At 40.3% G+C, this 13,252-nt stretch overlaps 2 protein-coding genes across 5 annotated transcripts in view; one reads left to right on the forward strand and one right to left on the reverse strand.

Annotated features, from left to right (window-relative positions):
- The window catches only part of LOC114156786 (NAD-dependent protein deacetylase sirtuin-3), a 10,888-nt gene extending 7,981 nt beyond the window's left edge, over positions 1-2,907 (forward strand). For 2 of the 4 annotated variants that reach the window (XM_028037292.1, XM_028037284.1), the window contains exons 5-8: positions 15-115; positions 196-357; positions 439-651; positions 1,715-2,907. In XM_028037292.1, the coding sequence (XP_027893093.1) occupies positions 15-115; positions 196-357; positions 439-651; positions 1,715-1,885 (647 nt within the window). In that variant the 3' untranslated portion in view covers positions 1,886-2,907. The remainder of the gene's footprint in view (positions 1-14; positions 116-195; positions 358-438; positions 652-1,714) is intronic. The other 2 variants (XM_028037298.1, XM_028037310.1) reach the window with 2 other exon arrangements.
- ric8b (RIC8 guanine nucleotide exchange factor B) lies at positions 2,158-12,006 on the reverse strand. The gene is made up of 10 exons (XM_028037276.1): positions 11,776-12,006; positions 10,813-10,860; positions 10,097-10,726; positions 9,667-9,761; positions 9,354-9,504; positions 8,482-8,577; positions 7,810-7,954; positions 7,531-7,675; positions 7,318-7,437; positions 2,158-4,461 (listed from the first exon to the last, which is right to left on the reverse strand). Exons 1-10 carry the CDS (start codon positions 11,857-11,859, stop codon positions 4,353-4,355), a joined length of 1,623 nt encoding a protein of 540 aa, XP_027893077.1. The 5' UTR covers positions 11,860-12,006; the 3' UTR covers positions 2,158-4,352.
- Positions 12,007-13,252: the final 1,246 nt, after the last annotated feature.

Raw genomic sequence — 13,252 nt, forward strand, 5'->3', positions numbered from 1 at the left:
GTTCTTCTCCTCAGTGTGCGGCATCCCCGAAGACAAACTCGTGGAGGCCCACGGTAGTTTTGCCACAGCGTCCTGCCACCTGTGCTACACGCCGTATCCTGCCGAAGAGGCTAAAGTATGTCGAGTCCACAACCCGCCAAATGCTGTCCACTGATTTATTCAGCTTTGTGATGTTTTCCCTTGTGTGTTTTGCAGGTTGCTATAATGACTGACAACATCCCCACCTGCTCCTTCTGCGCCGCTACTGTCAAACCTGATGTTGTGTTTTTTGGAGAAGACCTCCCACAGAAATATTTTCTCCACACGAAAGACTTCCCCAAAGCGGACCTTCTCATCATTATGGGGACTTCTTTAAAGGTGAGCTTCAACTTTATTTTTTTTTTGTCTGTCGTAAAATCAGAATCACATCTGATCTTTAATAAAGATTTCTGTTTTCAGATCGAGCCTTTTGCTAGCCTGGTGAATACGGTGCGCTCCACTGTGCCGCGTCTGCTCCTGAACCGGCATGCTGTGGGCCCCTTTGAGAGGGTGCCGCTCCGGAGAGGAGACCACATGGAGCTGGGGGATCTGGCAGACTCGGTCAGGAGGTTCGCAGAGATCCTTGGCTGGAGCGGAGAAATCGAAGAAATGATGAGGACTCAGGAAAAGTTGGTGAGTCCTACATCAGGACACACGGGATCAGCAAAAAGTTGATTTATTTCATTAACTGAATTCAAAAGTCTTTTAAATAGATTGATTACACAGTCAGATAGACATCAAGTTTTATTCCCACTAACTTAACGTTAATGGAAATGGCCAATGAAAAACCTGGAATTCAGTTTCTAAGAAATAAGCATTGTTGAATTAAATATCTGTTCATAGAGCTCATACTCTATATGCGTTTCAACATAGCTATTTAAATACAACGCCAATTTAAACCCTACTTCCAGCCCCTCTTAGCTTTGTAAACAGTGTTCTGCACCCATTTCCAAGTCTTTGGCTGGGAGTTTGGATATTGACTGAAGGTTTTCACTCTTCTACAGTTTTTTGTATTTGTGTTTTGCAGGATTTTGCTTTATTCTGTTGTTTCTGCCTATTTCTTACATTTGTTTAAATTCTCCGCAGTTGACTTCAAATGCTTCTGCAATTTTCACTTAAAATATTCAGCTTACATTCACACTACATTTTTTGCAAGGTCTAAAATGCGCTGGACAGTGGGTCCTGGGGACCAGGTTTGAAAACCGCTGTCGTCAAAAATCTTAAGTTGTGAAGTTGAACAGTTGAAAGCCTTCCCTCTGCCTACATACCCCAGAATACTGTGCGGCTCAGTGAATATTCCTTGTGTTACCTTCCTAAAATAATGGCCTAAAACATCTTTTGGCAATAAAATTAGGTAATTTTTTTTTTCTGGGTCAAAGTCACGTTTGACTAAAATTGACTCATTATTTTAGGAAGGTGATGATTTTGAATATTGAAAATTCTACGAGACGTATTATTAATATCTATTAATATTGTTATTGATTTATCGTTCAGCTCCAATACCCAACAATAAAGACCAGCTAAAGACTTATTTTAAAGCAACCTGGGTTTCCTCAAAGCAGCACCAGAGCCACCCTAATGCAAAAATTAATGTAAAATGTACTGTAACAAATAAATGTTATCCATGTATAATTAATCTAAATTAATAAGTTTCACTTTTTAATAAAGTTTACTCAGATAAACTTGATTATTTGAGATGAAGTCCTTCCTGCAGGGCATCCCTCCTGTGGTAACTCATGGATCATCATCATCATCAGAGACTGAAGACATGAAGACATCCAGACCACGAGCTGAAGGAAGCTGCAGCGAGGACACCGACTCAGAAACGGACAGCAAAAGCTCTGCGTCTTCAAGAGCAAGCAAATAACTCCTCAGCCTACAATACAACAAAGGTTCAGGAGAAATTAATTTCAGCTGCTCTGTAAATATGCAGGTTGTTTTGCTTCACATCTTTCATAGTCAATGTGAAGTGTTTATTTTGTTTATATGTAGATATAAGGTGGTTAATCTAGTTTCCATCAAGAACACTAGTAAATATTCCTTAAAGTGATTTTATATGTCTGAGGTTAATAAAGTTGTTTTATCTCAATCATGCACTGTTCAGTATTTAATAAATGTTTCTCTTTGCAAAGACGACAGTGTTGTTCTTCACTTTTATTAACTTTTCAGTGGAAAAGCCTCACAAAATAAGTAGTGCTGCCTATAGTACACAAAAAATGTGCAAACAAGATATTCTTCCCACGTTCATGCAAATTTAAAAAGGATCCCAGGATTTATGTGTTGAAAAATAACAGCATAACTTACAAGCACAAAGGAAAGTCTGAACAATTTAAATACAAAAACATAACGGTAAGAAAATACAACAAAGATCTGACGAGGCTTAAAAGCATTTCAGTTACAGTAAAATCTTTAGGAACTGGACTTGTTACTGTACCAACAGTTTACTATAAATTCATAAGAGTAGTCAGGCTTACACACAAAGATTTATATAAAATTCAACATTTTCTATCAGGGGCAAAAATAACATTTGATTTATCATTGTGCAGATTTGGCAAAAGTAAATAGATTAAAAACCATCACTGTAGTTTACATATTTCATGGTCATAAAGTACACAAGAGGTGTGTTTCAGCAACTACATGTCAAGTTGCTTTTTCTTTTCCTCTAAGCTTCTTAAAAAATGAATCTGCTAGCTAATGAGCCTGAATTTAAAAAGTTTCAGTGGTCAAAACGTGCCTGTGGCCGGGCAGCGAGATCTAAAACCAAAGGAGGGGTTTAATTGTCCAGTGTTTAATTATTAAGAACATAAATGTGAGGAACCAAACCAACACTAACAGAAGGAATGATTTTTTTTTAAGACTTGAAACCTTGGCATCTGTGTTCCAAAAATATATAAAAAAAAAATCCAGCAAGTAGTTAAGTTTCATAACTTAAGGATGCAACAGGTAAACCATAAAGGCCTCACATGAGTAACTAAAGGCTTGGTGCTGCTGAGTAACAGCAGGAGCCTTCAGGACCGACTCTTCATACTTCCATAAACTTCCATCCATCCATCGCCTATATCTGCTTACGGTGAAGGCAACAGTGCATTTCATGTTGTAGTTAAATACTTTAATTATAACGCTTAATATAATTTCTTGTATCTTTTCTGAAAAGCCTTGATTAAATTCCAATAGTTAAAAACCAAATTTCATTTCAGAGGACAAGTAGAATCTGGAAAATTAGCCAAGTTTGTAGTGATGGCACAGAAGGTATGAAATGGAGAAGGAGGCTAGAATCTGATTTTTCTTATTCACATCTCTGCAAACTTTTGGTCCTTGTCAAGTCATTCATTTAAAATGTATTATCACTTTAGACATATTCCATTGAGTTTGTATCAAAGTAGACACCCATACAACACTAAATGCAATGTCTCACAAATGTATCTATACCCTGAAAGTCTTATTTTTTTTGTCACATCACAACCACAAATTTATGGTTAACACAAAATAGTGCATAACTGCGAGGTTTAGGGAAAAGGATGCTTTCTTTTATGAATACAAATCTGATTAAAGTGGCATTCTGCCTCCTTTATTTGGAAACCCTAAGAGTTTAATATTCCCCAATCCCAAAGTAGTGGCGGTTTCATGCTGTGCAGATGCTATTCTTCTGCAGGAACAGCGTTCAGTCAGAGCTGACGGTAAATCCTGTTTGAAGGCGACCAGAACTTCCCCTTCAAGTAGGACATCGAACCTAAACATACAGATGATCGAAGCTGGTAAATACACCACAAGACATGCAACTGTAATTGAAGCAAAAAAAGTTTTATAAAGTATTAACCAGTGGAGGTTTGACACACAAACATTTCAGATTTTAAGTTGCATTTTTAAATCCCATCTTTGCTTCAACTTTGCAGTTATGCTCTACTTTATGTTGGTCTGTCACAGAAAATAGATTTAAGTTCTGACAAAAACAAACTTTAAGGGGTGTGAGTACTTTTGCAAGGAATCAATAACCGTGTAAGAAGCAGAAACATGACGCCTGACAGACTTAAAGGCGTACTCCATGTTTTCCATCATTAACATGCCTAACTATGTGCCAGAAGTTCAGCATCTTACACTCAAACTCATCACAGTCACTGTCCCAGCTTAATCCACAATGAACTACTTCCTCCTCTCTTATCACACACTTTGGTGACAAGCTGGACTTTATGGGTTATCACTGGGTCCAGGATGGTTTTACATCATATCATGTACATGTAATGTAAAATGTGTAAGTGCAGCATGTCACAGTTCAGTTTCACTAGCTCTAGAATCGGGACACAGATCCAGAAACCGCGGCCTAGACGTGCAGCACACTAGTCAGAGTCTGTATCAGAGTTTTCTTCTGGTCGACAGATGAGCGTCTCTTCCAGAGGCGCCAACGTCCCGTCTGGCCTGACACCCATCGGCCGGATCACGTTCTGCCTGCGGAGAGGAAGAAACAAGAAGAATCAGAAGACTGAAAAATCTGAACCGCGCAAAACTCTGCTCAGGCTTCTTTGTGTCTCTAGACAGACTTAATGAGGGCCTTGAATTTGTTCTTATTCATACACAAACTGGAGGACCCTCATCCAAACTCCTCTCCTCACCCGTTCAATGACAATCGGCCCTGTCTGACCATCCTCTCCCTCCTCCTCTTCCTTCCTCTGGCAGTTTAATTACAGGATCAGTGCTCAAACTAATCTCCTCAAAGCCAACACTGGCCCTTTATCCTAATCCAATTATACCTGCACTGTGTGTGCGTGCGTGTGTGTCACTGCTCCGTCCAAGATGATCCATCTAAGAATTATCCATCAACAGTTTAAAATAGAATCCTTAAACATTAATTTGACAGATTTAAACACAAAAGACAGATTCCTGAAAGTAAAATTGATTTACTGTGAGAAACACGTGAGAATAGGGTTGTAAAATAAAATAAAATAAAAAATAAATCACCTTCAGCCTTAATAAAAACAAACATTTAACATCATTGCTCCTAATTATACCCAAAAATATCTCCTCTCTCCTTCTCAGAAGTGATGGAGGGTCTGGCAGGTGTAAAGGGGTTGGGGTGTGTGTCCTAATTAGACGAACAGTCGCGCTGTCAGTAGAGCACATTCTTGCCGGCCGCTGAGCAATCTCCTTAGCACCTGTGCTGATGGAAGAGCACCTCTCTCTTTCCTTGGAAAAAGAAGAAAGACCATGCGGCCTCAGAGGAGGAATCTTCTCATTCTGGCTGCACGTGTCTCATTATGGCCCCGCGGCCAACAATGACGAGGTCGCCTCCCTTATGTCGCCGTTTTTATTCAGCCGTGTCTCTTCTTCTTCATCCACGTTCCACTCAAATTGGTTCGTCTACTTTACGCCTGTGTGTCGGTTTGTTCCTCATCTGGAGCGACTGGCGCCTCCAACACGAGTCATGGCGCGTGGTCAAAAAAAAAAAACAACTTCAATGAGAAACATAAAGGAAGCTGAGCCAACAAGCCGACTGCGTTTGCCAATTAGGTGATAATTAATGTGGAGGTAATGATGCTGCAGCGACGTGCGGGCCAGCTCCTATTTTCTACCTGCCAGTCAGAGGCTAATTGAAGACTCGCGTGGCGGAGGGGAGATTCTTCCCGTGATGAACTGGTTGGCAGGGAGAAAGCTCTGCCAACTAAAATGTTACCTTTCAGCAGGTAACATTAGCCTCCGCTCGCTAATGAAAAGGTCAACACAAACGCAGAAGAAGCCTGAAGCTTTTCAAACACTCCTCCAAAACAGAATCAGTCAATCAGCCGAGAGGAGGAACATCAGTCGTCCCTCCTCATGTGTCTCTCTCTCCTTTGTGTCAAAATGTTCTTTTGAATATCAGTTGTTTACATGGAGGCTAAATTTCCCAATTAAAAACTTGTTTTTCATATTTACTCAAAGTATAGGTCATCGAGCAAACTGGTTAAAACTTACAGCTATTTTCACCAGAAATTAAGCTTGTTGAGGCATAAAAATGTCGAATTTTAGCAACAATATTTAATACAGGAGAACTTAGAAATCGACTGGTGAACTGCACTGCTGTAGATTCTCAGCCATCCAGCACATTATAGTCCTACTTGACTTCTATTGTTTCACCTCTCCTTCAAAACGCTTCATAGAGGTGAAACATTTTCTAGAAACAAGAGAAGAAGTCCAGCTGCCTTCACTTGAGCACCAAGAATCAACCGGTGAACTGAAATGGTTGATTTTATTTCAAAATCATGTAAACTACCTGAGTACTAACAGGTCCTGCTGACAAAACCGTAATGAATGACGTTACAGAGCTCAGGTGTAGCCATTTAGAGCATTAATAATTTACGTCAGAGGAACAATAGGCAGGAGGGAAGCTATCTGAAAGGAAGCTGTGTTTTGTGTGACATGTTGAGAATGTTAAAGGTCGTGGAAGACAAATGGAAAGCAAGAGATTTAGCAGATAACAGGAAGGCCGAACATGGCACAGCGAAGTTGGTGTGTTTTAACCTCTATCAGCTTTTGCTTTTTGTCTGCTGTTTTATTAATGAGCTAATTGCTAATTTGAGATCTTAAAAACGGTTTAAAATATCTGTAAAACAGATTTAGAGCCACTGCTCTCTCACAGCAGCATTGCTCACCTCTGCTACGGATTCTAATAACTACTGTAGTTATTACTGCTAGAAAAATATGTTTCGATTGGAGGCTTTTGTGTCTTCTCATATTTTAGTTCTGCAAGTGAATGTGAACGGGCTTAAATCAAAATCAGCAGGTCAAATATTTCCAAAAATTATTACTATTAATTAACAACCAAGACTTAATGGTAAGGCATTTATGGGAAACTTCTTTTCATGGGAGAGGAGAATTTTACCAAAATACATCAGCTTGCTTACTAAGCTTAAACACTGCCAGAGAAAAATATCTCAAATATTGCATCTAATTCTGCTGACTTGTTTTCTCCACAGATAATGCAGGAGTTAAAGAGTTAAACTGTGTCAAACTGGTGGGAAGAGAAACAAAAACAATATTTTCTGATGTCCTGAACAATTACTGGCTCTCCAGGCAAAATGTGTAAAAAGCTTTAAAGTAACATAGGTTCACAATAAAATTATTTTTAAAATAATTCTTAACATCCTGGTGCTACTTTTCATCAGTACTCTGGCCTCTAGAGCTCACTAGGTCTCCATAGCAACTCCACATTTTAGGGACTTTGTACATATCTCCATCAGTCATCTGTCATATCTTTAAAACTGAACCTTTCCTGCTTTTTAAACGAAGCTTTTAGAAGTGCTAAATCCCAGTTTTCCTTCAGAGTCTCACCTTGACAGCTTGTCAAACATATTGGCCAGTTTTTCAGCTTCATACTCCTTCTGCTCCTCTGTCATCTCCTCAACGGGGTTCGGCATTGGCTCCTCCACATGACCAGTAATGGGGTTAATGCTGGAAATATAAACATTAGAAGGCCTAATCTACATCTGCAAACTACTTTCTCTGTATGAAGCAAGCCCAAACATCTGCGCCTGAGAAACTCACAAAGGTTTGGCAGATTTATACTCATCCGTGTCTGAGTCTTCATCTTCAGAGTACTCCGTCTCTCCTCTCCCACCAGCCAGAAGCCCCCGAGCCACCAGGAGCCCTGCTGCGTTTCCATATCCCGTGTACTTCAAAAGATTGTCCACTGAAAGGCGACGTCACACATGTGAACTGATTAATATTTCAAAAACTGAAACCAGGTATAAATGTCACAGCCGCAGTCTCACACGTCCTGCGCCGAGTCGCTGCGCCCAACGCGTCTCACTCGTCTTCACTCACCGCTTTCTTTGCAGAGGACAAACAGGAACTCTGCGGCCGTCTGCTTCACACCCATGTCCACGTGAGTCATGAGGCGGACCAGCTTGTTTCTGATGGTGGTGCCCACCTCAGGCCTGTTCTTCACGTCCTTCAGGGGAGGAAGTACCTACGACGCACAACAGTTTGTATGTAATATTGCCAAGTAATCCTCAGCGGATATAAAGGTTAATACTGGCTGTTTCTGATTGGTTTGCAGTAAGAGTGAAGCAATGAATTAGATTGATCATGATTAATTGATTAGTGATTAGCATATTTTTCTAATCAATTTTTAATTGGTCACTCAAAAGGATAATCATCAGATTAGCCTCAAGTTCAGCAGAAACGGCTGAGCTTTTCACATGTTGATAATAGTATTTTATAGCTGCAGATGTACAAATCATCAAGTGTTCACCATAGAAATACTATATTAATGTATTGTAGGCAATACAATGTTTATTTTCTTATTAAAAAATAAATTGAAGTGTTTATTTGCACTTTATGTCTTTTTAATATTGTATAAAATGAGTTTAAGTAATGAAAAATCTGCAGAATAGGCCAATTTTTAAAAATCTAATTAATCGATTGTAAGAATAATTAACAGAATATTCAACTACTAAAATAATGGTTAGCTGCAGCCCTTGTTTGCAGCATTACCTGAGTTTTGATATATCTGCGGATTTCTCTGTGGCATCTGGATCCTTCAGTTAACAGGCTGAGCACTGGAGTCAGACCCTCTTTGTAGTTGGAGCCCTTTGTGAAGCGACACGAGACGGCAAATGAGTCACATCATAAACTGAAAAAAACTGTGCGTCTTACTATCATAAGATACACAGTGGTACACAAAATAATTGAAATTTATTTTTGCCAACTGTTACAGAAACTACAGCAGGGATCATTGCAACTTTGTTAACCAAGACATTAAATAAATGTTTCTCTACAGTTGAAACTTGATTTTTTCATGTAGTGGCTATTCTCCCTCACAATCTGACATTGAATCACACTTTTCTGTTTTATGCAAGAATCTGCTGAAAGCCACAATGACAAAACACTTTTTTTGAACAATGTTCTATTAATTTAAAAGTGTGGACCCTAATCCTATTCCTACTTTGTAACTTTAGCTTTATCTAAAGTTACAGACAGCTGTAACTTTATCTAAAACCAGACAGCTGTGCAGCCATTAGCGCTCAAAGGGCAACATAATGGACGTAACCACAACAAATTCATGAAGCAACTTAATGCAGTTAGCTGGAAATGTCTAATGTCTTCAACAAACTGCATCTGGTCAACAAGCAACCAGATCAGAGGAATATAACTGTGCGCAGGAATAACTTCATATCAGTGTGTTTCTTTGCAGGAAGCAATTATGAAATATGTAACAGAACTTACTCCAACTTACTATCTTAGATTTCTAAAATACTTCGTCCTCATTGTAAAAGGTTAACATTAGTGAGTTTTTCAGACATATAAACTGTAAAAATGGCCCTCACCAAAGCCCTCCCCTAGTTGCTCCTAAAGACCATCTTTACCTTGTCGATTCTCCTCTCCATGAAGTCCAGCAACACCTGCACTGCTTCCAGGTTTTTTCCTCCGTACTCCTCCACACCTCCCTGGACCGGCACATCGATCAACACGTCCAGGCAGGATGCAGGCAGGTTGTTCAGCAGGTTGACGGTGTGGCTGAAGTAGGAACACAGCAGCATTTTTACAGCAAGATTATAAAAGTAAAATCAGATGCTTAAGACAATTATTAAGTAAATAATAATTTTTTAATAAGATGATAGTTTGGGTCGGGCTTGTCCTGTTCTTAGCAGCCGTTTGGCCCATTTCACAGATTCCTACCTGTGTACTTCTTCTGTTTTCTCCTCTGTCTCCGTTTTCAGCATCAACAGATGACGCAGGATAGCAGCTAGGAGTCGGAACTGGTGATTATCCTCCTGTAAAAAAGCAACAAATAAATTATTGAACAATTAAAACCTAAAGAAACAGATAATAACAAGAAGAATGTAAAAGATTCTTATTGGAAAGTGAAACAAGATGCAATAAGAGGTGTCAAGAAATTTTACTGCGTGTAATCTACCTTTCATCAAAGGCTAATTCTTCCCCAGTTATTTCTAAAGCTAAAATTGGCTTCATTAAAAAGGTTCTTGCCAAACACTGCAAAAATGAGAAATTGAAAAACAATCTATAGTTTTGCATGTAGCGAGTTGAACAGAAACCCAGATGTTGACTCCTGTACCGTAACTGCAAATCAAAGTCATAACATCCTCACCTCGTTCCGACTTTCTGAGAGAGTGAGGTTGAACATGGCTTTAAGGGCTTCCATGGCTCGCTCGTTGTTCTCTGTGGGCAGGGGCAGAGCCTGCGGTTCTGGTTGAGCCGCCTCATAGGTGCCGACCCAGTGAACGTCCAGAGTGTGCTCCAGAACCTCCGTCAGCAGTCTCACAGCGTGACAGTCTTTCCTGAGTATTCCCCTCACATCAGGGCGCAGGGCGGACAGCAGGAAGAACAGGCGCAGGATGAACAGGCCCACCTCGTGTTGCCACGTGCGGGCGAAGCGCAGGCTGGCGCAAAGGCCGTGAACCAGCTGGATGTCCACACACACCTGCTGAGCTGCAGCGCTGTTGTACACAACGTTGCAAAGGCACTTCAAGGCCTCCACCACCACCCTCTTCTCCTCCTCAGACTGTAAAGCATCCTGAGCGGTTTCCTGTTTATCCTCGCCTTCCTGTCCGGTACGCAGCATCGCCAACCCAGTCAGAACCAGCATGCCCTCCCTGGTGGCTACAGGCCCCAGCACACGCTTGTCTCTGGACAGGATGCGGAGTGTTTCCAGACACGTCTTCTGACAGCTGGGCCGCACCTGTCTCCCAAGAACCGTCAGCACATTCTGACAGAGTTTCTGAATTACAAGATAGTCAGGGAGGAAGAATGTCATCGCTGTACAAGATTATCGAGTAACAACATGCTCCGCTGGGATCTACTCACACTCCGCAGTGCTTCTTCTTTTTGGTTAAACGTGAAGGTCTGAGTGTTCTGCAATTAAAGAGGTTTTATTTCTCTTCACTTATATTTGAGAATTCAATGACTCTGCAATATATCATCACTGCTTCTTAATTTCCCCTTTACTGTCTGTCCAAAATGCTGCTGCTGGAGTCCAGACCAAAACCAGGAAAATGGATCACATCACTGCTCTGGCTGCCTGGTTATATCCTGATTATACACAAATAGCATTAATTGAAGTCTTCTTGGTCTTGGGTCTAAACATATTTCTGAGTTGTTGTTCAGATATGTGTTCTCAACGTTAGCACCAAAATAAACAAGGAGTCAGACTTTGATTTCTATCTTTTTTCAGCTCTGGATCAAACTCCCTAAAAACCTGAGCTAAGCAGAAACTGTTGGCTCCTTTAAATAAAGACTGAACACCGTATTGATGACAGTAGCTTTCTCACCAAGGTTACAAAGTACTACAAGTTCATTTCTAACATGTCTTAACTTTTTGTTAGCTTTTTAGCATTTTCTTTGAATATGTCGTTTCAATTTTTACTGTTGTTGTTTTGATCGGTTTCGTGTTTTTAGGCTGATTCGTTTATCTCTGTTGCCTTGTTATTTATATGCTGTATTGGCCGTAAACAGTACTCCTGTGGAGAGATTTGCATTAGAAACATAAAGTCGCGCATCTTGTCGGCAGGCAGCATATCGACTACAACTGGGTGTTTGTTGTTTTTTGTTTCTTTTTTAGCATTTTTCTGTTCATTTTGTTCGTTCCCAGACACGATGCGGCTTTTGAGTAAAGATTAAAAGTCATTTGACGGACCTACACGTCACATCTCTGCTCGGCTATCAACTCAAGATGTAAAGCTAACTCAAAGCTAGCTAGCTACCTAGCTAGCTAGCTTTAGATGCTTGTTTGCTTTGGTTGAATAACATCTGACCAGGCCGCTGGCTCACCTCTTCACTGTACCGATGTAAAAGCGTCTCTGCGTCCTCTTCGTTGGCACTTTCAAGCTGGGACAGGATGCCGTTAAGATCCATGATGTGGAGACTGTGCGAAACACGGACAGCTAGCTTGGTTGGGACGTTGCCAGTGCTAGCTGTCAGGCTAAGGCGGTGTCATTGAGCCGCTGAGAGCAGGGAGTCTCCTCTGACTGCCTCCACCTCCAGCCCCAGTCACACTGCTACCAGAAACTACACGCTAAGTCTGCTAACTGTGTTCAAATTTATTTATTACAAATAAAAAAAAAACATATACCTACAGTACAGACCAAAGGTTTGGACACACCTTCTAATTCAATGGGTTTTCTTTCTTTTCATGACTATTTATAAGGCAAGAAATCCCACTTATTAACCTGACAGGGCAGGTTGACCTATGAAGTGAAAACGAAAGTTACTACCGTAACTACGGTTCTATGAATCCCGGATGACCGCCAGAGTGCTTGGTCCAGTGCTTGAAGCACCGCCTCTGGCGGTCAGTAGGGATGAAATAGAACCATTTCAGGTGACTACCTCTTGAAGCTCATCAAGAAAATGCAGAGTGTGTGCAAAACAGTAATCACAGCAAAAGGTTGCTACTTTGAAGAAACTAGAATATAAGGGGTATTTTTAGTTGTTTTACACTTTTTTGTTTAGTGCATATTTCCACATGTGTTATTCATAGTTTTGATGCCTTCAGTGTGAATCTACAATGTCAATAGTCATGAAAATAAAGGAAACTCGTTGGATTAAAAGGTGTGTCCAAACTTTTGGTCTGTACTGTATATTATTATATTTATAGATATTTTAGATTTTATTGATTGGCGTTTAGGTAAATGTGGATGCTTAGGATTCAATTTTGTTTCTCCCAGAGTGAAATTAAATGTTGCAGCTCAAGTAACTTCAAAGACTTGTTGTGGATGTTGATGCATTGGACAGGAAGTATCTCGTGTACCAGTCAGTGTTGCAACGAATCTTAAGATGCCTCTAACTGAAGGTTGCTATTTTATGAATGTGTAATAACTGTTGTGACTTTCTTGCAGCTCAGTTCTAGGGAGCAAGGATGATATTTTTCTATAATGTCCTGAATGACGCCGTCAGTTCTTTCCATGCAATACTAATCCTCCTCATTGCTTTTGCCGCTCCTTTTTGAATCTCTGCTGTGTGGTTAGAAAGCCAAGTTTAGGTTGACTGATGGATGGTTTTTCCTCTGTGTTTTGATCCTGCTCTGCATCCCTGAAGCCTCTTTTCAACTTTTTGCTAGTTTTTTAATGTAATTTTTTAGCTTTTAAGATATGTACCAGGTTCTCATAGTTGTAGAAATAATACCTTAAGCCGTTGCTATAACAACTGTCAGAAAGTGAAGAGCAAAAATATTTTGCTACCATAAGCAACGCAATCCTAGAATGGTACTTGAATATCAAGAGCAAAGTGTGAGGTGAAACACACAAGTTAA

The sequence above is a fragment of the Xiphophorus couchianus genome, chromosome 2 (genome assembly GCF_001444195.1).
Source record: "Xiphophorus couchianus chromosome 2, X_couchianus-1.0, whole genome shotgun sequence".
Classification (NCBI taxonomy): Eukaryota; Metazoa; Chordata; class Actinopteri; order Cyprinodontiformes; family Poeciliidae; genus Xiphophorus; species Xiphophorus couchianus.

What these genes read in the sequence shown, in the direction of transcription:
- ric8b (XM_028037276.1), bottom strand. Translation starts at nt 11,859, where the DNA reads ATGGATCTTAACGGCATCCTGTCCCAGCTTGAAAGTGCCAACGAAGAG. An exon ending in TGTCCTCTGCAAAGAAAGCG is followed by an intron (nt 7,676 to 7,809) that starts GTGAGTGAAGAC and finishes GTCGCCTTTCAG; the next exon opens with TGGACAATCTTTTGAAGTAC. An exon ending in ATGTTTGACAAGCTGTCAAG is followed by an intron (nt 4,462 to 7,317) that starts GTGAGACTCTGA and finishes TCCTCTCCGCAG; the next exon opens with GCAGAACGTGATCCGGCCGA.